The sequence below is a fragment of the Hemicordylus capensis genome, chromosome 2 (genome assembly GCF_027244095.1).
Source record: "Hemicordylus capensis ecotype Gifberg chromosome 2, rHemCap1.1.pri, whole genome shotgun sequence".
Lineage (NCBI taxonomy): Eukaryota > Metazoa > Chordata > Lepidosauria > Squamata > Cordylidae > Hemicordylus > Hemicordylus capensis.
In genome coordinates this window covers 426,674,576-426,697,580 of record NC_069658.1, presented here as the reverse complement: position 1 = coordinate 426,697,580, position 23,005 = coordinate 426,674,576, and the positions used below count along the sequence as shown (strand labels likewise).

The 23,005-nt window shown below is 46.8% G+C and overlaps 1 protein-coding gene across 2 annotated transcripts; it reads left to right on the top strand.

Annotated features, from left to right (window-relative positions):
* The first annotated feature begins 1,742 nt into the window (after positions 1 to 1,742).
* Positions 1,743 to 22,584, top strand: TMBIM6 (transmembrane BAX inhibitor motif containing 6). 2 transcript variants are annotated; one of them, XM_053296585.1, is made up of 10 exons: positions 1,743 to 1,902; positions 12,774 to 12,879; positions 14,151 to 14,259; positions 15,018 to 15,138; positions 15,838 to 15,886; positions 16,287 to 16,384; positions 16,474 to 16,553; positions 17,285 to 17,385; positions 17,798 to 17,870; positions 21,018 to 22,584. In XM_053296585.1, the coding sequence occupies exons 2-10, from the start codon at positions 12,824 to 12,826 to the stop codon at positions 21,042 to 21,044; spliced, it is 714 nt and encodes a 237-aa protein (XP_053152560.1). In that variant the 5' UTR covers positions 1,743 to 1,902; positions 12,774 to 12,823; the 3' UTR covers positions 21,045 to 22,584. The 2 variants fall into 2 exon arrangements, with proteins under 2 accessions (XP_053152560.1, XP_053152562.1); XM_053296587.1 differs by lacking the exon at positions 1,743 to 1,902 and adding an exon at positions 4,585 to 4,757.
* The last annotated feature ends 421 nt before the right edge of the window (positions 22,585 to 23,005 follow it).

The window sequence follows — 23,005 nt, the reverse complement described above, 5'->3', positions numbered from 1 at the left end:
ATGCAACCAGGGTGGACCCTGCTTAGCAAAGGGGACAAGTCATGCTTACTACCACAAGACCAGCTTAGGAGCCCACTGGGGCTGCTGCGCAACTGGAAAGACAGCCCTGATGATGGAATGTGACAGGCAGCTGCAGAATGACTTAAAATCGCTGCCTGCAAACTTCTTCCATTGTTTCCAGTGGAACTAGTGCTGCACAACTACTCGGAAGCAGTTTTAAGTCAGCCTGCAGCTGCCCCGACAGGCTACAATGTTGCGCTGCAGCCTCAGTGGGTCCTTAATGCCAACATAAGTCTGCCCGTCATGTTGGCCAGTATTGTTTATTTTTATTCTTCGTCCCAGAAGCCCAAGATGCCTGAGATCATGCTTAGCACCCAGTGAGGCTAATCAGCATGAGTCTGCAGTTCTTCCTGACTCCATCTTGATTGATTGATTCAGTGCCATCAAGTCAATGTTGACTCAGCGACCACATAGATAGATTCTCTCCAGGTTGATCTGTCTTCAATCACTCAGTGGTGCATTCATTGCTGTCGTAATTGAGCCCATCCACCCTGCAGCTGGTCGTTCTCTTCCCTTCAACTTTCTCCAGCATTATTATTTATTTTTACATTTTATATCCTGCTCTTCCTCCAAGGAGCCCAGAGCAGTGTACTACATACTTCAGTTTCTCCTCACAACAACCCTGTGAAGTAGGACGTCTCAAGGGAGCTGGGTCTTCGCATAATGTGTCCAAAGTATGATAGTCTGAGCTTGGTCATTTGTGCCTGGAGTGAAAATTCTGGATTGATTTGTTCTATGATCCATTTGTTTGTTTTCCTGGCTGTCCATCTTACGACTTCTATAAAATGCAGAACTTTGAGGGCCATTTCACCAAGCCACGCAGGATGAGGAGTTCTGAAGAACCTGAAAGCTGACTGCTCTGCTCAAGATCTTGTGTCATTACAGAAGTAAGTATTTGTTGAATGTGTATTTGTTGAATGTAGTTTTGTTGATGTGTATGTGTATTTGTTGAATGTGTATTTGTTGAATGTGGAATGTTGAAGTATTTGTTAAATGTAGTTTCTGAAAATGTGTTGGTATTTCAAGAGCCACAAGACTCTTTGCTGTTATTGCTATTAGCACTGCATTCTTCCAGTGACTACAGACCAGCCTGCAGTGCGGCATGGATCATGTGACATTAGGAAGTGGAAGTGCCCCTGGTTGCAATGCAGCGGATATAGGATTACAAACCGATGCAGCACAAGGAGATGCGTATCGATCCAGCCTGGTTTAGCCTGGAACCCTCAAGTGGATGACGTTGAAGTCCCCGCCACGCTGCTTGCAGTGAGTGCGATTCGTCAATAGATGGCATTGCAACAAGCGCGGATGCATCGGACCCGACGCAAAAAAAAAAAAAAAAAAAGGCGCTGCCAAAGGATATGCAGACCGCTAGAGGCGCTATGCAGCACCTACAATGTACACCTCGCGCTCCTGCCACTAGGGGGCCGCTGCAGCCCCTCACGAAGGTGAACTATTGGGAGCGTAGCGATCCTTCTAGGGCGCTGTTTACTGGTCCGACGTTGGGAACCAATGAACGTCCGTCCCGCACAGCCCGTCTTCTTCTTGTTTGTGTTCTTCGAAAGTCAACCAATGATCGCTGCTTGGGCGCGGCTGCATAGCCAATGGAAAGGAAAAGGTGTTATCATCCAGCCAATTGGAATCGAGGGGCAGACCAGGCGGGGGGAGGGAAAGGGAAAGAACCCGAGAGAGAGGAGGGGGCGGGACCCTGTGTCGCAAGGACCAATGGCGCGGTAGGGAGGAGATAAGAGGAGGGGCGGAGGAGTTCGAGGCCAGAGACACGTACGGCTCGGAAGGCGACGGCAACAGCTGTCGAGACCGCGACTGGAAGAGCGTCCGTAGCAGGTGAGACGATCGGTTCCCTCTGAGGCCTACTTCCGGTTCCGCCCCTATAGCAGCCCTAGATCTACCTTCTCCCCCCCCCCAAGTTTAAAGGCCTCTTCCCTCGACCTGCCCCTTTTCTGACGTCCCCCCTCCCTCCCGTCTCTCTGCGCTGAGCTTCCTCGGGCGGGGAAGCGGAGAAGGGCCCTTCTTGCCAGGGGCCTGAAAGCCGACGTCATCGGAACCCCCCCCCGCACACACACCCAGCCAGCAAGCCCGGTCGCTTTCTCGTCCTCGGACCCGCATCCAGGCGGGTTGGTGGGCGGGATCTTTCTCGGCCTGCCGCGAACAGGAAGCGGGGAGGCGTCGTGAGAGGCGCCCCCCCCCCCCCCGCGCTCCGCCGCCCCCGGCCCTTCCCGGGTCCCGGCGCCGCTGGATTTGTCGAGTGGGGCGGGTCCATTGAGGGCAGGGCTCGCGCTCCCCGTCCAGTCTCTGACAGCGGGAGAGTCGCGTCGGTTTAGAAGCAGGCGTCGTCTCGTTCGCGCCTGTTTCCTCCGAGTGGCTGGTCAGCTCCCCAGGCCTGAGCGTGGCGGCGTCGGCTTCGGGTTTGGGTCCTCCCCGCTTCCCTCCCCGGAGTCCCCGTCCCCGCTCCATTTTCGCGGAAGCCGTGCTGCGTGCTTGCAGAAAACCGCCTAGGGAGGACAAAATGGCTCTTAGGCCCGCTCTCGCCCCCGCGCCCCTGGGCTTGGTGCCAAAAAGGACACGGAGAGCAGCACCCCTGGGGGCCCCTAAACCCTCTCAGCTGTGTGTGAAGCAGTGCTGAAGTGGGCCTGGGCTGTGGACTGACGTTTGTGCACTGCCCCGAACTGCGGCTTACAGCAACATAAAACACATTAAAATGGAAACAAAAACTTTTAAAACTACATGTAGTTGTTAAAAAACTTTGGGTGAAAATGTGTGTCTTTGGAGACTTTTAAAAAGTTGTCAGAGGGGGGAGGCTCTTCTTTCAGCAGGGAGCTCATTCCAAGGTCTCGGGGCAGCCACAGACAAGGCCCATCCCTGCGTGGCCATCTAATTACTCTCTCGGTAATCTCAATGGGAGGTGGGGCTCATAGTGAAGAAGTTCTCTTAAATACCCAGCCAGGGAGCCTAAGCTGTCCAGGGCTTTATAGGTTATAACCAGCACCTGCTCTTTTGTGTTAATGTAAAACGTGCAACAGAAGAGAAGGTGGCTGGATGCTCATCTTCGCTTTATGAAATCATGGTATGTCGCTGTCTTTCTTCAAATAAGCTGCCATTTGCTCCTCACTCCTAACTGGTTCACCCTTGTGCCTCTAGCACTAGCATTTGTTTAACACCCCAAAGATGAAAACTAAAGAGAACCTGATCCCTGCTGCAGCTATGAAATAACAGAGCAGCTGCTTGTCGATTGGAGTCCTTGGTGTGTTTGCAGGAGGGGAGCTCTTGTTTTGCAGGAAAGAACTCTAGAGGCACAGGTCAGGCTCTCCTTTGTAGTGGGTTTCAGCTTTGAAACCTGGTTTCAGTACCAGAAGTGAGCCTTGGAGTGTATGGAGCAATTAAATGGATCCCTATGCATGCAAAGAGTGACTTTCCCTCACTTCTGAACACCTGTAGATTGTGCCTGTGTTCCTAGACTTCTAGGGCAGAAGGTGTGGTTCCCAGGCCAACTTGAGTTACATCACCTCTCCTTAGAAATTAAACCCCTTCATCCAAGGGTATCCTCCATTTTACCCCTGTAGTAAGGCTTGTAAATGAATCCTGTTCGCGTGGTAAAAGATCGGAGGTCCATTGACGTTCTAGGTGGTTTTCCTAGAAGTTCAGTGGACACATTTCTTTTTGTGCTAATTGCAGCAAATTCACAGCACTGACGCAATCCTTGAATTCCAGTTGCTTAATGAGTTGAACAAGCTCGTCAGTGGCTATAGTGTTTCATGCCTTAACTGAAGATTAAATCAGCCTTCACTGCACAGTGTACATACACCTGCTGTGGATGCTTCATTTTCCTTCTCTTTTCTGCCCTTCACATTCTGCTGTGTGGAGAGAGTTCAAACTGAAAGCTACTCCTGTGCTTAGGATTTTTGGTGTAAGACAACTTGTTGCTTTAACACAGGGTTCTGGCCTCATAGTGGAAGATTTGAAGGACATAGCTGTAGGGTGAGTGGATATTTTAGGGGAAAGGGCACAAGCAAGTGTGGAGCTTGTTATTGCCTAATGATATTAAAAGCAAATTCTGTAGCTAGGCTTTTAAAAGGAAATAGGTCTGTTGCTTGTTGGCTAAAAAGGCTTCACTCCTGATTGCTCTGGGGTGAGTGGGTGTAGTATTCCTTTGAGTATCAAGCATGAAACCTTCAGAGGTTGAATATTGGGCTGGATAAAACCATCTTGAGACATTTTTGGAAGGGTGGTATATTAATCAAATCAAATAAATATTGGACCAGAAGGATTTGGGGTCTGGGAAAGCATGATGATAACTTAAGTATGACATCCTCAAGGGCTTTGAGTGGCTCTCTGAGTTGTGGGAATCTCTTCTCACTAACCCAGCAGTCTCCAGTGGCAACACGATGCCTCGTAATACAGAATCTCAGTGCCAGTTGGCTGGCTTTCTGATGTCACAGTGGTCACAAAGTCTGTGATATGGGCCACCGTGTGGCATTATTTCTTTCCTGGCATCTGGCTGTGAGGATCAGTCATTATTTGGGGCTCTGAGGGGAACTTGCTATACCCATTCCCTGCCTTCATTCTTCGCCTCGCTTTCTTGCCAGCTAGTACATTCTTCTGTCAGGATAGCAGTGGGTGGAATGTGGACAGTCTTTCTGGAGCTGTCACCTACGGCAGCAGTCAGTGGTTAAAGGTTGTAGGTATGACCTGAGTTGAATCTGGTTATTGATTGATAAGTGATCACAAGTTCTTTCTGTCCTCGGAGGCAGACTGGTTATTTAACTTAAGCTACACAAGTGCTGCCAAATCAGCTTGCTTTTCTTCAATGCTTGATTTTTAATGTCCTAATATAAAATCCAGTGGTTTCAAGGACTGGCTTTTGAATGGTAGATCCTATGTAGGGGATCACTTCAGTTGAGGATTATCTAAAGTTATAGCTGTGTGAAAATATATGTGACCATGGACCTTGGATTTGCACTTGAGATTAAGGCTCTCTTCTTCACCTACAGAGCACACTGCTCAGTCTTAGTCTGGCCACTGTTGCACCTTAATCTGCCTCTCATGGCCACAAGAATGTACATGGATTGTAAAGCATTGACTGTAGAAATAACTTGTCTTCCTCTGTCCTCTACAGCAGGGATTTTCAGCCAGAGGCGTATCTAGGGAAAATAGCGCCTAGGGCAAGCACTGAAATTGCGCCCCCAGACCAAACATCTGACACTCATCTTTCAGATAACTTTACCATAATATCAGCTGAAAAATACAAGTCAGGCTCATTAATCTTCTAATATTTTCAAAAACTATTTAGCAGTGGACGTAGCCTGACCAAAAAATGCTGAAAAACTACAAATATCAGTGTGCTGGGGGCTCATGAAATACCCAAATACTATGTGGAGGTGTACTTGGAAAACTAAACAGAAGTGCCTGTCTAATTCCAGATACAATACTATGCATTGGTAGCATCACTATTATATAAGTTTTAAAAATAAATGGAGAATTTGGCTTTTCCCAGACATTCTGAAAATAATTAAAGGATATGCAGAGTAAACTGTGTCACTGCTTGGAATATATTCTAGTATTTCAGAAAGAAAGTTAAAATGAGAGAAAGAGAGCAAGAAACTCCCAGTGGGCCTTAATACTAAGGATTTCACACTGATTCAAAGACAGACTCACCATTAATAGCCATATTATTAAGACATCACATTTAACTCACTTATCACAAGAAGCAAAGTAAGAGCAAATGAATACATCCTAGCTCATAAGCTTCAGCTCAGTATTCACAAGCCCTGATTCTCTGTACATAGTGCCAATTTATTTTAAAAAATCTTTTACCTGTAGCCCCTTCAGGGGGCTTCCTAAAGGCCATGGGGGGGGGTGTCTGCAAAGGTTTCCCCTCCCCTGCTGGCCTCTAGGGCCTTGCAGGGACCATTTGAGCATGTGCGGTGGCAATTTTTAAAAATATATATTTTTTTAAATGGCTGCTGAAAACAAAATGGCCACCGTGCATGCTCAAATGGCCTCTGTGAGGCCTGGCATGGGCCTCACAGAGGTCATTTGAGCATGCACGGTGGCCATTTTGTTTTCAGCAGCCATTTTTAATTTTTTTAAAAAAAATTTAAAAATGGCTCCCCCCTTCAAGTGGCGCCCAGGTTACGTGCCCTGCCTGCCCTACCCTAGATACGCCCCTGTTTTCAGCCAAGGGTTCACGTTGAATCCTTGGGGTGGGAGGTACTTTGAAGTCCCATAGAGGGTATTTGGAGCCCACTCAACCCACTGGCATGCTGCACCATTGGCTCCTGATCAGAGGATTCCCCAGCAACCAAAGCAACTAGTTCTCTACAGGAGGGAGAGGAGTATTGGGCAGCATCCTTCCCTTGCTGAGCATCAGCCAGCATTTCAATCACCGCTGCCGGTCAAATCAGGCTGAGGGAGGGGTGGGTAGAGCCTGAGTACCTAACCATCCAGTCATAAGGAGAGGAGGAAGAAGGAAGGACAGAGCCAGTCCAAAGATATGCTGTAAAGCCCTGGGCTCCAGAGTGTGGGGGGGGAGGAAGGAAGGGAGGAAACCACAACATAGAGTTATGGGTGGGGTTTTTTTTGGTTTGGTTCCAGGGCAGATTCACTTGGCTTGTATTTTCCACCAATTTTGGTAATACTTACTTCTGGAGACCACATTTTTTTATGTTTACATATTTTGTGTTTATATGATTTACCTTAGCTGAAACTTTGAGATAGGAGTGTACTCCTGCTTTTAAAAGGTTGAAAACCTCTGTTCTTCATGCATACAAACTTCAGAAACCCAGGAGTGTCATACTTGCCTACAAAGCTTTTGTGACTATTTAGACATTGACAATCCACCAGAGTATCTAAGGCTCACTAGTTTTATGAAGCAGAAATTTGGGAGGAGCTTGGTGTTATTTTTGTTGGGTTTTTTTTTTTTTTTTTTTTTGCAAGACTGCAGAGATTCAGGAAGGCAATCTAGAACACAAGCATTGTGACAGCTTCTTGCGTTACCAGTCACTTGCCCTGCTACTTAGAGCTGAAGTGGGAGAACTTTCTCTTCAAGAGACTCTTTGTCCTTATCTATATTAGTTAAGACTACAGCTTTTTGGCAATAAATTTTCCTAAGCTTTGCCTTATAGAATAATAGCGTCTTTCAGTGCTTAATGCATTGTGGTTATCTAATGTCTGAAATGATCCAGTTTTATGACTTTTCTAATGATGCTTTAAATTGCTGGCCCAGACCCTAAGCAACTCTCTTCTAAAAATAAGGGGTTTGAGATCCACATACAGAATGACTTGGCAGTGGCTTGTCCTGAATTTTTCTCCTTGGCTTATTGAAGCAGCAGCATTATCCTGAACAGTCCTTAAACAGATCTAACCTCTTGCAAGCCCAGGAAGACTTTCCCTCATGCTTCCAAACAATGTCTGCAGTGACTTTAGGAACATAGGAAGCTGCCTGCCATATAATGAGTCAGACCATTGGTCTATCTAGCTCAGTATTGTCTTCAGACTGGCAGCAGTTTCGCCAAGGTTGCAGGCAGTAATCTCTCTCAGCCCTATCTTGTCCAGTATTAAGATCAATTATATTGTTGGACAGTGTATCTGTGGTGCTCGGCTGGCTTAAGATCTCATTCATTATGCTCTATTTTTGAATCTATTTGTTACAATTAAATGTATTAGTAGTAAAATAGACATAATTGTTAGACTAAAGGTAAAGTGTGCCTTCAAGTCAGTGTAGATTCCTGGTGACCACAGAGCCCTGTGGTTGTCTTTGGTAGAATACCGGATGGGTTTACCATGAGATGATGCCTTTCAGCATCTTCCTATGTCGCTGCTGCCTGATACAGGTGTTTCCCATAGTATGGGAAACATAGTATGGGAAACATACCAGCGGGGATTCAAACTAGCAACCTCTGGTTTGCTAGGTCAAGTCTTTTCCCCGCTGTGCCATTAGGTGGCTAATTGCTAGCCTAGTCAGTACTTATTAGCAGAAATACTTCCTCTTTTTTTTTTTAATAGAACAGAGGTATCTTACTAGGGTGGCAATTCTAGTGAATTCTGCCACTAAAATCTAAGCAGTACATTAAACAATATTTGTTGATTCATCTTATTTGCACAGGGGAATAGTGTCCAGTCTGGAGCACTTAATTTGAGACCCAGTTTGGGAAGGGCCAGAGCTTAATGCTAGACTTGATTCTGTGTTTAGGAAGTCCCAGGCTCAGCCCCTGCCATTCTCTCTCTTCATGGGCCTTCTCTAATTGGGAGGTTGGTGGCCAGCAGGAGCCATCGATCGTGGTTTCTAAAATCACGAGTGATCTCTTCTGTGTCTGTTTCTAGGCATTCTTTCAGGTCATCCATCCATCCCTTCCTCCTTCCTCTTGATCTTTTTCCTGCCAGCTTTCCTTCTAGCATTAGTTGTGGTATTTGATATTTTCTTCCACTGAGGATATGTCCACAATATTCCAGTTTACATCTCTTAATTGTCTGTATTTGTTTACGTGTCGTTGCTTTTTGGAGTACTTCATTTGCCATTACTAGTTAAAAATTTGATGGATACCAGGGCTGAGAGAGACTTCTGTCTGAAATCTTGAAGAGCTGCTTCCTGTCTGGGTGAATGGGACTAAAGAGATAGACAGATGGTCTAGCTTGGAACAGTTTCATATGCTTATGGGAGCTAAGATGACCTGGAGAATTTTATCATGGTAACTGAGATGAAAATCTGTTCTTGTGGAGCAGCACACAGGGCAATGACTGAGATGCTCAGGCATCTGTGGGCATCTGTTATTTCTCTGTGTAAACCGCCCTGAGCCATTTTTGGAAGGGCGGTTTAGAAATCTACATCATCATCTTCTCCTTTTTATAAATACTTCTCAAAACTTAGGGACTGTTGCTGAGAGAGAGTTTTGCCTTCCTGTGGTCTAGCACATATAACTTCCATGGTTTGAAGCGTCAAGAGCATCAAGCCCACATTGAGAAATCTGAGGATGTGCTAATTTCAGTTTTGCTTTCCTAATTACTGGTGCAAGCTGTAAAACCTACCAGCTCATGCATCTGCTGATTAAGGCTGGCTGGCTCTGCAAAACATATCCCTCTTATGGGAGAGGCAGCAGCCTCTACCTCACAAACACACATGACATATCTCTTTGCCTAATTGGTAGAATTTGGCTTCTGCCTTGAACAGCTCTTGGCATCTGGGAGGAGTGAGTGGGCAGCATGCGACACTTGCCAAGCTTCCTCCACCCCGGCTTAGCCTATTTTGGTGCCATAGTATTTGAGTCACATTAGCTGGTATGAGTGTATGTCACCTGGATTGCATGTTTTCTGGCTGCCTTTCCTGAGGTGTTGGCTTTTGACACTCAAGTTAGCCACCACTGACTTTGATTTTCCCTGCCCCCCCTGCACAGCATGTGCAGACCTCTGACAGCTGAAGACCTCTTAAAAGTAGAGTAAATCTAAGATGGCAGTGGATGTGCATAATCTCCTTGAGGCAATGTGATCAACCTGCTTTCTTGCCACTGGGGACCCTTGGCTTTTCTGCTGGCAGGATTTGATGCTCTATTCCAGGGCATAGTTAATATGATCCTTGCTCAGGAGCATCTTGAAATGGCATGAACTGTGCAGCTGAGAGCTCACATTTTGCTCTCTTAGGGATGTGGGTGGAGTTGTGGTCTCAGACCTGGGACTGCACGACTGGACTAGGTGTCCCACCAGAACGTGTGTGTGCTTGTGTGTGCATGCATACACTCAGACCAGTCCAATCGAAGTCCAGTCCAATTGCAGCAAAAGTAGAAAACTTTAATTCTGTACCTTTGAGAAATCTTAGTTATCTCTTGGCAGCAGTGGAGCTTTTATTTTAAAATCGGAAAGCAGTTGCAGCCTGGCTATCTTAACTTAAAACTTTGAGAATTCTCATTTAAAATTGATCAATAAAATTAAAATCACTAGGAGAGGAAATCCTTCATTCAAATGTTCAGCATCTGAGACAAAATGGCTAGGCTACAAGATAGCAAAACTGAAGTTAGCACATCGTCTAGTTTCTCAGTGTATTGGAAGCTTGTAGTGAAGCAAGTATATAAGATGACTTGGCCAGATTCATGGCTGCTGAGCCTGGGATGAGGCACTATATGAAGATTGCAAAGTCTCCCTGTCAAAGCTTTGAGAAAAGGGTGCCAGACCCAACACCACCCTGAAATACATAATTTCCATAAGATAGGCCACCTCCATATAATAAGAATGTTGCCAGTGTGATTGATGTGCCATTTGAAATAATGGCAGCATCCCAAATTCCACTCGCAGGTAGGTGGGTAAGAGAGGCCACAGTCACTCCTCTATTTTATTCCCTTAGAATTTTATACAGTGCTGCTTTTCAACAAAGAAAATCCCTCAGTGCTGTTTAAAAGGAATGAAAAGATGGTTCCCTGCCAAAGGGACTTGCAGTCTAAAAAACATATCCTGGGCTGAATAGGGACAGTTGCTCTCCCCCTGCTAAACATGAGAGCCAACACTTTAAGATTCCTCTTTGTCCAGTTAACAAGGGTTGTGGTAATTAGTAATTATATAACCATTTCTAGGATCCTGTCCTTTGTTATATGATCTCCTTAGTTTTCAAAAAGAGAGAATAAGTTAAACAGGGAAACCAGCTTTCTCTGGAACAGGAAAAATACCTTTGACACTGCTTGTAAATATACTGACATTTGACACCAGGAGTGCCTCTCATTTGCTTGTCCTTGACAGATTAGCCCCTCAACCACCAGCAGTGCAGAGCAATCTGTCTGCAAAAGTTAGAGGAGTGGTGGTGTGTGTGTGTGTGTGTGTGTGTGTGTGTGTGTGTGTGTGTGCATGTATGTATGTATACGCATGTGCGCATAATGACCTATTTACTTCTGTACCCCTTGGCTGCTGACAGTACCATCTGTACCAAAGCCTGGGATTAGAACTTTTAAGAGCAAAGGCCCTGAAGTTCACTGGTGATCTGGGCCACTTTCATGTCTGGAGCTTGGAGTGTGCGTGTGTGTCTCTGGAAGAATCCAATTCACTGGGCTTGTACTTGATGGGGTGGGAATATACTGCAAATAAGCCCCCTTGAGTTGTCTTCTGGGGGTTTTGGACGGACTAACCAGCTCCCTTAATAGAGAGCCGAGGTGGTGGAGTAGACAGGGAATTGAACAGAGCCTAGGAAGATCTGAGTTCAGGTCCCTGCTCAAAGCAAACTTGGTGGCCTTGGGAAAGTTGGTTCTTCCTATAATCTACTTCAGAAGATTGCTGTGATGGTAAAATGAAATAACTCTCTGTAGGCTACCCTGGGCTCCTTGGAAGAAGGAGATCAAGAATATTAAAAGAAAGAAATGTAACTACCATTCTGTGAGGGTGGGCTGTCAGCAAATTCCTGTCTGTCATCTTTAGCTGAAGGAGGAAATGCTATTTTGTCCCTTTTTGAGTGTGTGGGCAAACAAGTCTAAGCTCCTTGAATGCTTACATTTCCTTCTGATACCAGCTTTCCCTGCCAGCTAATCCAGTTCCCAAGTTTGCTCCTCCTCTGCTTGTCCAGGGATAAGGTGCTAGTTGCCGAACTGGTTTCCATCTAGGAGCAGTTGCTATTATGCAGGTATAATGAGAACAGCTTCTCAGTGGGAGGGAATGTTGAGCAGTGAGGTCATATTGCCTTGGCAGTGCTCTCTTGAGTAGGTAAAATACCTGTGCATGTTGATGCAACAGAGGGGAGGGATCCCACCTTGAGCATAAGGGAGCAGCACATTTGCCTGCAGAGCACTGTTGGGCTGTGGGGTCTGCCTGGCTCAAGCACCACCCCGTCCCTGCCTGGGGAGGTCATTAGGGGCACTAATGCGAGTGCTCTCCAGCTGCCGAGTTGTGAAGCAGAGTTCCCCTGTGGGTCCAACTCTGCCTCTGGAGCCTCTGGTTAGCCTTGCAACAGCCTGCAATAATTGCACCATAAGTACCAAGAAGGCTGGGAAGCCTGCGAAACAGTTGCAGCCTCTCTAGATCTTTCATACGGGACGAAGGGACTGCCTGTAGGGCTCTAGCTGGTGAGTCCAGACTGGGAGGGTGGCAGTCCTTGGCAGCGGGGTACCAAGAACCTCTTTTACTGAGCTTCTGCCTTATGGTTCGTCCCAAATCTTAATTGTATTGCTGGGTGGCATCTTTTTGCATATTTGGAAATTGGAGTGACTGGGAGAAATATGAATAAAGTCTTGCCTAAAGAGAAGGCTGGCTGTAGCAAGGAACAGGATAATCAATGTGTGGGTTTGCACTACCTGTAGGAGCAAACAGATGTGTTTGTTAGGAGTAGGAATTGCTGACTGAAGCCAGGATAAGGGTATCTGTTGCTTGCTCTGTGCCTCTTCCTTTTGACCCATGGCATTCTTGCCCTCATGCTACAATGAAAGTAGTCTGGAGGAGTTGCACTGCAGTTGCTTGAAGAGTTGTTTGATTCATTAAAGAATCAGGGTTGCTTGGAGATTGATGCTTGTTCCTTGTAACCAGAGAAGCGAACCTAGCAGCTGGTGTGTTCGGAGAGCTCCTTGTGATGGGCGTCCTTCTGTGGGCTCGGACATGTAGCTTTTCCCTGGCCGGTAGCTTGGACAACCAACCAGGAAGAACTTGGTTCTAGCTCTGAGGACAGCTCACTGGTCATTTCTGGAAAAGGACTGCACGATCTTCCCCTCTGACATGTCCTTCCCTCCCCTTCTTTGCAGATTGTGTACTTTGACGCCAAGAGAATTGCATCAACCCACCTGCTAGCACCATGGACATCTTCAACAGGAACATCAACTTGGATGCCCTCTTCAAATTCTCCCACATGTGAGTTGTATACTTGGCCTGCTTAATATTTTGGATGCAGTTTGCCTTCAGAGTTAACTGGCCCCTTTGACTGAGGTGGATGGAAACTGGGGGTGGGGGGTGGGCTGGAGGTTACAGGCCCTCCTCCCATTACCACAGCGTGGGTGGGGCTGGAGGTTTCAAACAGCCGGGACTGTTCAAGGAAGGGGTACTGTGGCATTATGTGCTAGACTGTATACTATGTGAAAATCGGAAACACCCACCTGGGTACCAAGCTGTGCTCCCCAGGAAAGCTGAATTCTCAATCTGTATACATTTAAGTAGATATATATGCATTTCTTTACTGGTGTATTTGCATAACTGATATTGCTTCTGTGCATTAAAATAACGTAGTTAATTCCACAAGTTTAAAAATAGATGGACAGAGTGAAGAATTATGATGGCATAAGACTGTTCTTGTACTTGGAATTGTTTTCAGCCAATACCCCACCCACTCACCCTGCTGCTGAGATTTTTCCATGTATTATTCAATTCTCTCAAGTTTATCTTCAACCCTCAGATTGGAAAATTGCTTTTAAAAAGAGGATGCTGAGATCCTTGGGATGCTCACTTCAGTGCCCATCACTAAATTCTGTGCTTATATAGAGCAATCGTGGAATATGTACCTCCTTATGATGGATCAAGTGGAGGCCCAGATCCAGGGCTGGAAAGATATTTCAAATGGTAGAGTTAGTTATAAGTTAGTTATAAGTTTATTCGGTCATTGACCAGCAAACATCTACAATAAACCAGTACGTATTTTACAAATAATGGTAGAGTGCAACATCCAGTTCTTAGGACCAGTGTACCCTCTAACAGGGATTCCCAGCTGTTGTTGTCTACAACTCCCATAATCCCCAAGCACAAGCATTGCAGCGGGGGATTCTGGGAGTTGTAGTTAATATCATCTGGGACCCCTGTGCTGTACAGGGCAGAAGTGGTACTGCTGTGCATCCGCATCAGACTTCTAAGCAGCTCTGTGGCCAAGATCTCCAGGCTTCTTCTTCAGTCCTCCCACTAATAATTGGGCATATCTGTGTGGGGCATGACATCCCAGATACAGAGGCTCCCAAGGCAAGGCACTTCTGGCAAAGAAGGTGCCTGGAGAACATTTGTTTTCTCTAAGGCTATCCGGGGTGGATCAAGTATTGTTTGTTCTGCCAAGTGTCTGGCAGTTGGCAGGGGGCCAGGCAGGGAGCTGCCTTGGTGCCTGAGACACAGTGGCACTGACTCCCCTCCCTCCCTCCCTGCAGCTCCACATCAACCCAGCAGCACCTGAAGAAAGTCTATGCAAGCTTTGCGCTATGCATGTTTGTAGCAGCAGCTGGTGCCTACATCAACGTGATGACTCAGCTGGTGCAGGTAAGAGCACCCTGGCAGTTGTCTGGTGCTGCTTTTCAGGACATGAGTAGCAAGGTGGCTGAGACACTGAGCAGATACAGGCATGGGCTTGGGGTCCTGGGATTGGTGGGCATGTGGTTAAAGTAGTGCACAGAATCCAGTCACAAGCTGTCCCCACGCAGTGCTTAGGGGCTTCTAGGGCAGCCACATCCTGCCTGAGTGTGGCAGTGGTTTGTTTTTTGGCTCACACATGCCACATGCAAAGAAGAAAGTTCGGTATAGTGGAATGTTGTCACAAGTCAGTGCGGAGCACGTCAGGGTGGGGTGGGGGAACAATGTCCAGTACATCCTAAATTCCACTCGCTCAGCATGCTTAAAGTTACTGAATATACTGTAACATGATTTCCTTGAAAAATGTGCTTCAGTCCTGTTGGCACTCATTGGTCAGAACACCAAAAAGCAGGGGTGGGGGAGGTCCTGCTGACAGAGCAGTTGGGTTGAATAGTGCCTTCCTGGTTTTTCCCCTTAAGTTTTCAAAGGAAAGAATAGAGGCTTACATTTTGTGTGCTGAACATACCATAAAGAGGTTTCAACTATTACGGAGCAGGTCAGGCTCCCCAGGGCTATTGCCTTGCCAGAAAATCACGACCAGAATGGAGCTGCCTATGTAACTGGGCTCTGGGGCTTCAGTTCAGTTTCGGTCTGTAATGGGTAGGCTGGGCCCTGGGCCCAACCTGTGCTAACCACCCCACTCCAATTCTTCCCACTCTGTCCTGCAGTTTGGGCTGCTGACTGGTCTGGGAGCACTGGGCCTTATGATCTGGCTGATGGCCACACCCCACAGCCAGGAAACAGAAAAGAAACGGCTGGGCATGCTGGCAGGGTTTGCCTTCCTCACCGGTACGTGCTGATGGTTTGCTCTGCTGACTGGGGGGGGGGGGTATGTGTGTGTGTTCTGCACCCAAGCCTGTGGCTTGTTGAGATACCAAAACCCACAGTGGACAAACATGTCATCAACAGGGATGTGGGGCAGCCGCAGTTCATCCTGTTAACTTGCAAATAGGGGGTTTCCACATGTGGTCGAGGGTTCCCATCTTGGCTTCCTCTGCCCCATAGGACCCATGAGATGCAGTCTGGCATGTATTGAGTGGTGCAGCCACATGGGTAGGCAGTTGTGGATCTTGGCCACCCTGCCAGGAGGGCTGGCAATAATTGCTCAAGAAAGACCCACCCAGGTGGCCCAAATACCTTTTTTTGTTTAAATGAATTCACATGCAAAATCCATAACTTCCTGGCCAGCTAGAAAAGTATTGGCTGTACAAAAGGATTATCTTTAGCCCCTTATAAACTTGCCTGAAGGTGACTGGGACTCTTTGCTTTCTGAATATTGAGAGAAGCCACATTGCTGCTTATGTACCATGTTTGTCCTTCTGTTTCAATATGGAACACAAGAAACTCACCTCTTGAGTTGCTTATGAAGGGCGCATGCCTTGATCTACAGCTGCTGGCTTCTAAATACTCACAAGTAGACTGGGGAAGGACCATGGGTGTGTGGTAACTTTACATCTGTGTCTGAACGTTGTATTTTTGTCCTTCCAGGAGTCAACCTGGGGCCTCTGCTGGATATGTGCATCGCCATCAACCCCACGTAAGAGGAAACCACCCCCAGCTGCCCTGTCCCCACCACTCTGTACTATGTGCAAGTGTCAAATGCAAATGGTTTGACAGACCAAGCTCCCTGCCTGCCAAGTGCCCAGGGATCACAGCCACGACTTTTCCGCAGGAAGCAGTCATTTGCTTGCTTTCCAGAATCCTCATGCCCACCAAAACCAAGATATCATCTTGACCCCCAAGAGCATCTGCTTTCAAAGTTTTCATAGGTTTCAGTAACTAGAAATGGGTGCTCTGGGCCACATCGGGGACCCCTCATGTGCTTGAGGTCTCCAGGTCTTGCACAGTCTTTAATGGCATAGATGTGTTAAAAGAGAAATATTGAACATGCTGGGTGCAAGTGTCCCCACTTATCCTGTCTCGTCTCTCCCCCTCAGCATAATCCCAACTGCTTTCCTGGGCACAGCTGTGATCTTCAGCTGCTTCTCCCTGAGCGCCCTCTATGCCAAGCGCCGTGCCTATCTGTATCTAGGAGGTGAGAAAGGGAGAGGGATGGCCATCCTCCCCACTTCTGAGTTGAGGGGAGAGCACTTGTAGCTCACCAGTCCTGCTTCCCTCTTGCAGGTATTCTGTTCTCTGGCCTCTTCCTGATGCTGTTCTTCTCCCTGATCAACATTTTCCTGGGCTCGACTTGGCTTTTCACAGTGAGTGAGCTTTACCTCGTCTCGGGCCAATCGTCTCAAACTTGTCTCTACATCTTCAGTTGATGTAAGCTCACAGGAAGCTTGTAAAGTTGGTGGCTTGAGATCCAGCAGTATCCCGGGTACCACTGACAGCAGGAGCATCCCATTACAGCCTCTTCCAGCACAGAAATGGCAGCTGTGCCCCAGAATGGTCCTCTGTGATGAACATCAGGATGTACCCACCCTCTCCTGTGCCTTAGAGGAGTAAAGGCAGAGATGTGTGAGCTCTGCACTTAAAAATAATTATTCACCAAGGAAATCCCAACTCTGTAACAATAGCTGGATTTTGTGAGTTATATAAATCTGCCAATGTGCTTACAATATCTTGCTTGGGCCCCTTGGAAGGAGCCAAGAGCTATACAGAATATTGAAGCCTGACCACTGGATGTCTTATCCACTCCTCTCAGTTGCTTCTCAGTTTTCACGAGCTATTGACCACACACTTTCAAGCTTATCTTCTCAGTCATAAGGATTAGAAAGCTGGCACCCTGTGAGAGTGGAAACTCTCAGGATGCTAGATTATATCATGTTCTGCATTCCTGTGGAATTATGGTACAATTATGGACCAACATACCTGAGAACAAAAGCAGGAAGATTCCTTGGGATCAGGGATGTCAGCAGTGGTAGTACTAACTTGAGCAATCAGACTCTGGCTGCCTTTGGTTAAGATGCACTCTTCTCCTTCCTCCCAGGTTAACCTCTACATTGGACTTATGGTTATGTGTGGCTTTGTGCTGTTTGACACTCAGCTCATCATTGAGAAAGCTGAGAATGGAGACAAGGACTACATCTGGTGAGTGTCTGGTTGGTTTCATCGGTGAAACAAGACTTAGGTCTTTCGACAGTAAAAGATGGGCTAGAATGAAGAGCTGAGCATTGGGTTTTGTAGGATCTGGAAGATGAAACCATACTGGGTGAGGGGAAGATGTGTGGCAGCCTGTTCAGTATAGAGAAGGTAAAGAATCTGCTGTCGGTGTCCAGCTCTGTCCCAAAAGGAATAGGCTTGAACTGCAGGGAGACAAATATATCCCAACTCATTGAAATGCAGAAACATAGGGAGATGGCATCTCTAGCATTTGAAGCTGTTTAAAGGCAGCGGACAGTACCAGATTCAGAAAGAATCTTTCTGGCCTAATGCTTCCAAGGTGCTTTGGGCTGCAACTTACTACTTGATGCCCATTTTCATTCCCTTTACTTCCTACCAGGCACTGTGTGGACCTCTTCTTGGATTTCGTCAACATCTTCCGAGAGCTCATGGTCATCTTGGGCATGAATGAGGTGAGTCTGTACTCCAGGTGGTCTCCCTACCGTCTGTGGCCATTTGAAATGCATCTGGCCACTGGAACAAATACAGCTTTAGCTGAGCAGCAGGTGACCCAAGGAGCTTCTGCTCTCTGTGAATTGTATACTTTATGATGTAATGCGAAGCCTTCCTCCTTCATATGTCAAGGTGGAGAAAGACAAAACTTCTTGGCCAAGGCTGGGAGGGGGCCCTCTGGAGTGACACTTTCTAAATTGTGTGTTCAGAACATGTCAGGTTCTCTTGAGCACTTCTCTTTCCATGTTGTTGTGGAAATCCCTGATGGGTACCTCGGGGTGGGTTGCCACCAAAGTGACTGCTACTCTGTGGGATTCATCTGTAGGTAGCTCCTAAGCTGGTGATAGCTGCAGAAGAAAAGTGTATCTGATCACCAAAGGACCAGAAAATAGCAATGTTTAGAACAGGTTTGTCAACAGCCAGCCACCTAACCCAACCCCCCAATGGAGGGTGAAAAGCAACTCCAGGTGACAAAGCAGAGAAACCTTTTTGCAAAACAATATTCCTCCTTTTTAGGTCACCTATATGAAGGGCACATGGAAGCTGATAGAATGTATGTTGTGGAAGAGCTAATTAAGCCTTATTTGCAAGAATTGTGTCCGTTCTTGATTTAAAGAGCTCTGTTTGCTGACTCTACTTCATTCACCTCTTGAACATTTCCAAAATTACATATTGAAAGATCTCAGTTGGAATACTCCAATTCTGGGCCCCTCATTTTAAGGACACAGAAACTGGAATGTGTTTGTAGGAGGGCAGCAAAGATGTGAGGTGGTCTGGAAACAAGCCCTGTGAGGAATGGTTGAAGGAACTGGCCAATACTAGTTTGCAGAAGGGAAGATTAAGGGGTGTGTGGCCGTTGTCTTCAAATAGTCAGAGGCCTGTCGCATAGGAGGAGCATAGTTGTCCACCTCAGGAGCAAAAGAGAACTAGGGATTGAAATTGCAAGGAAGATCAGATTCAGGCACTGGGAGGAATTTTCCTAACTGAAGAACTGTTTGACAGTGGAACAGTGTGAGTCATGCAGTGGTGGGCTCTCCTTGGCTGGAGGCTTTCAAACAGACTGGACAGCTCTCTTGTCGGATGCTGTAGTCATTTCCTGCACTGGCATCCATCTTATTAAGACAGGGATACCATCTTTCTTTATTTCTCTGTGTAAACCTCTTTGGAAACTTGTTGAAAACTGGTATATAAATAGTTGTAGTTGTTGCTGCCCTGAGCAGGGGGTTGGTCTAGAACAGGGATTTCCAACCTATGGTACTCCAGGTGTGTGTGTGTGGTGTGTTCAGCTTTGTAGACCGCCTTGAATTTCTATCTCTGAGGGGTTTACATCATAAAACAGATTAAGAATGAAAAACTTAGAACAATTTAAAACGACAATCCAGTTTAAAAGCTTGGGTGAATAAAAGTGTCTTTATGGACTTTTTAAAAAGAGATGTGGGGGCGGGGGCCTTATTTCAGCAGGGAGCGCATTCCAGAGTCTTGGGGCAGCAAGAGAGAAGGCCCATCTCTGAATAGCCACCAGACGAGCCGGTGGCAACTGCAGATCCTATTGAATCCAATAACCTTCTCAGGCAAACCCTCCTAATAGGCCCCTCACCCCTGTGGAGGTGGGATGTGGTTGTAAGTCCAACCTTAACCAGATGTTGGTCCATCCATGACAATGGGGAAATCACAGGAGATCCATGAAACACCACATTGATCAGAGTAAAAGACCAGATCAAGCATGTGACCAGCAGTGTGCATTGGTCCCAAGACCAGCTGGGATAGGCCCATAGTTATCATGGCTACTATGAATTCCTGAACCGCCCCAAACAAATTGGTCCTGAAGTGAACATTGACGTCCACCACCACCACAAGCCTGAGGGACTCCAATACCAAGCCCAAGATCAAGTCCGTCAGCTCAGTTAGGGACTCTCTTGAGCAGCTGGGTGATTGGTACACCAACAGAACTCCCAGTCTATCCCTGGTCCCCAAACTTAAGTACACACATTTGATATAAGACACTTCAACAGGGATCCTAGTAAGGGAGTTGTGGCTTAGACCACAGCACTCTACTTGCCGCCCGTGTCCCCTCACCTGCTCTTCAACAGAGTACCCTGGAGGGAGAAGCTGGAATCGGATGACCACCAGCTTCCCGCAACCAAGTCTTGTGATACAAACTAGGTCGGCCCCTTCATCCAGAATCAAATCGTGGATGGTTTCTGATTTATTCTGGACCAACCTGGCGTTACAAAGGAGCAAGGTGAGGCTCTGTGGGGGGTCGGCACTGCTCCCTAAGGCCAAAGAGCAGCCAGGACATCCAGAAGGGGAAATAGCTAGTAGATTTCTGATTTCCCTTCCCCTGTAACGGCCTGCTGAGTCAGTGCTCACTTGCCAATGTTACTTCTTCTATTCCCCATCACCACCGGAATAGCTGCCCCATAATCAGTGTATGCCCCCTATCTCCAGACAACCTAGACACATTATAAACCAATTTCACCCAAGACTTAAAACAGAAGCTAAAATATATAATACCCCAGCACCATTACCCTCCCCACACACACACGGCCAGTCCCTCCTGCGCTAGGGGGCTGGCCCTTGCCCTCACTGTCCCCTGAAGTCACTCCCCCAAAGGGGCTATAGTTGCTGAACTACAACTCCCAGCATCCCAAGCTACAGTGCATTGTGGTTGGGGAATATGGGAGTTGTAGTTGAGCAATATCTAGAGCACCACATACTGGGAACCTCTGGTCTACTCTAGAGGACCTACAAGGTCCGTTCCAACTCTAAAATCCCATGTTTCTATGAAAGATTCTGCCAGAGAGGGGCGAGGGAGGAAGCTTGACATCAAGAGATGATTGGTAAGAGACTACCAATCTGTCATGAAGTCCTATGAGTGGATTACCTTTGTAAAAGGTTTGAGAGTGTCAGTTGCAGGGGGTTTGTCTTACAACTAAACTGGGTTTTGTAGTTGGCACACTACATGGTGGGGCCAGAGCCTAAATATCAGGAATGTAGCTATAGAAGGTAGTTTTCTCCACAAGGGATTGGTTCTCCTGTCTGGTCAATTATGTCTGTTCTGTGCCCAGGAGTTATGAGGACTAATGCATTGCTGTCTGTCCTTTCAGAACAACAAGAAGAAGAAAGAGAAGTGAAGTAACGCTGGATGCCTGTGTGGAACACCCCATCTTCTTGCCTGTCCCCTTCGCCTCTTTCTTGCTTCCCTCCAACCTCACTCTCATTAAAGATGCCCCCCATTGTTCTGTGTGAATGAGAAGCATCTGTGAAGTTTTCATACTTTGTGGAATTTGGTTTTCCCCCCTCTTGGTTTTTGAGCTTTTTTAAAAACCAACTAGCTGATCCTAATGCTGGAGTCTGGCTTTGCCCTACTTCTGCACACCCCCGCCGCCTCTTTCCTTCAAGGGCTGCTGTCATTCTTGCCCATCCGGTTGGCGATGATCCCACAGCTTTGTCTCATTGGGTAGCTTATGTCCCTTTCTCTCTCCTCTTTCCCCACCCCACAATACCATGAGAGGAGGCTGGCTAATAAGAGAGAGGGCAGTCCATGCCTTGTTGCAGCAGGAGAGTTTTTGCTTTCACCAGCACTTAATTGCCCTGATTGCGCTTGCCTGAAAACAAACCGAACTGGTCTGTGTGGCTCTCAGAGAAGACTGATGTTGCTCCAGTTGCTTTCCACAAGGCTGTGCAGGCTGCGAGAGAGACCACGTAGCTGCCGATCATGAAGAGCAGTTTGTTAGAAGTCCATTGTGGCTGGGGGAGAGCCCCGACGAGTACTTAACGATCCAGCATGCGAGTGCACTCACACTGCGTGGTTTTTGGCTTAGCTCTGCTTCTGGGTAACAAAAACTAGTTGCTGTGCCATTGAGAGAGACATTCTAGTCTGGAATCCAGCCCCATATTTCTTTCTCTGCAGCTGCCTAAAGGGCTGTTTAAGGGCAGGATGTCAGTCTAGTCAGGCGCTCTCAAACTTCCTTGTGCTCCTAAGTTTGGAAACAAAGTGGTTGGGTCTCTTTTGGAGTTCCAGCCCAGCACTCTCCTTTACTGGAGTTCGGGGGCAGAGTGGTCTAGGTCAGTGGTGCTTGCCAGAGAGCTTGAGATCTGGTGACTTAAGGTAGGCAGTAGGCTGCTGCTTCTCCTCTGACATCTGGGAACCTGGTCTGTGGGTGAAGAGCCAGCTAACTGCCATGCAGTGGGGTGTGTGAACTGAATCATGCTGTCCCTTTATACTGGGACAGGATAGAACTGGCACACTCAACACTGGTACAACTCCTGGCACAAAGCCCATTAAGGAATCTTAAAAGCTTTCCCTGTATGAAAGTGGATGATATTCCTCTTGCTCTTCTGATACCTGAAGCCAGACTCCAACTCTGCTTGTTTGGGATAAAGGACTTATTTTTCTCTCTCTCATCCTCTCTCCCCCGCCCCCTTTGGAACCAGTGCCAAGAATTAAACTTCAAGAAATCTACTTTATAGAAACCTTGTCTAACAGGTTTTAATATAGTAAAATGACTAAACTCTGTTGTTCATTTAATTTTCAGCTCTAGCTGCATTCTTTAGACTCATACTGTGAAGAGACAGGGTTTTTAAACAAAAAGGTGTTTTGATTCAGAAATAAGAAATCTACATTGTCTTGCTTTGTACAAAAAGATTAAAATAAAAATCCTCAGACTTTAACCTTTACCTTCTTCCTGTTCTGCTTTAATCCAGGTTGTTGTCATTACTTATTTTAAATGCCTTTGGAATTATGGCAGCAGGCTTCAAATATTCTGCCTAAAGGAAACACTTTCATCCTTTCCATATTGACCTGTCTGCTGTGACTCCCTTTACCTGGTATAATGTTCTAGGGTGCACAATGAATTCAAGTTGAGTTCTTGATGGGGCCTCACCTTTGCCCTGAAGCGGAGCTGACTCAAAGAAGCTTGTCTGCCATTGCTGATCTCTGTACTTCTTCACACAGTGCATAATTAATCTATGGAATTCTCTGCCACAGGATGTGGTGATGGCCACTAGCTTGGTTGGCTTCAAAAGAGGCTTAGACAAAGTCATGGAGGACAGGTCTGTCAATGGCTACTAGTCTGGTGGCTATATGCTGCCT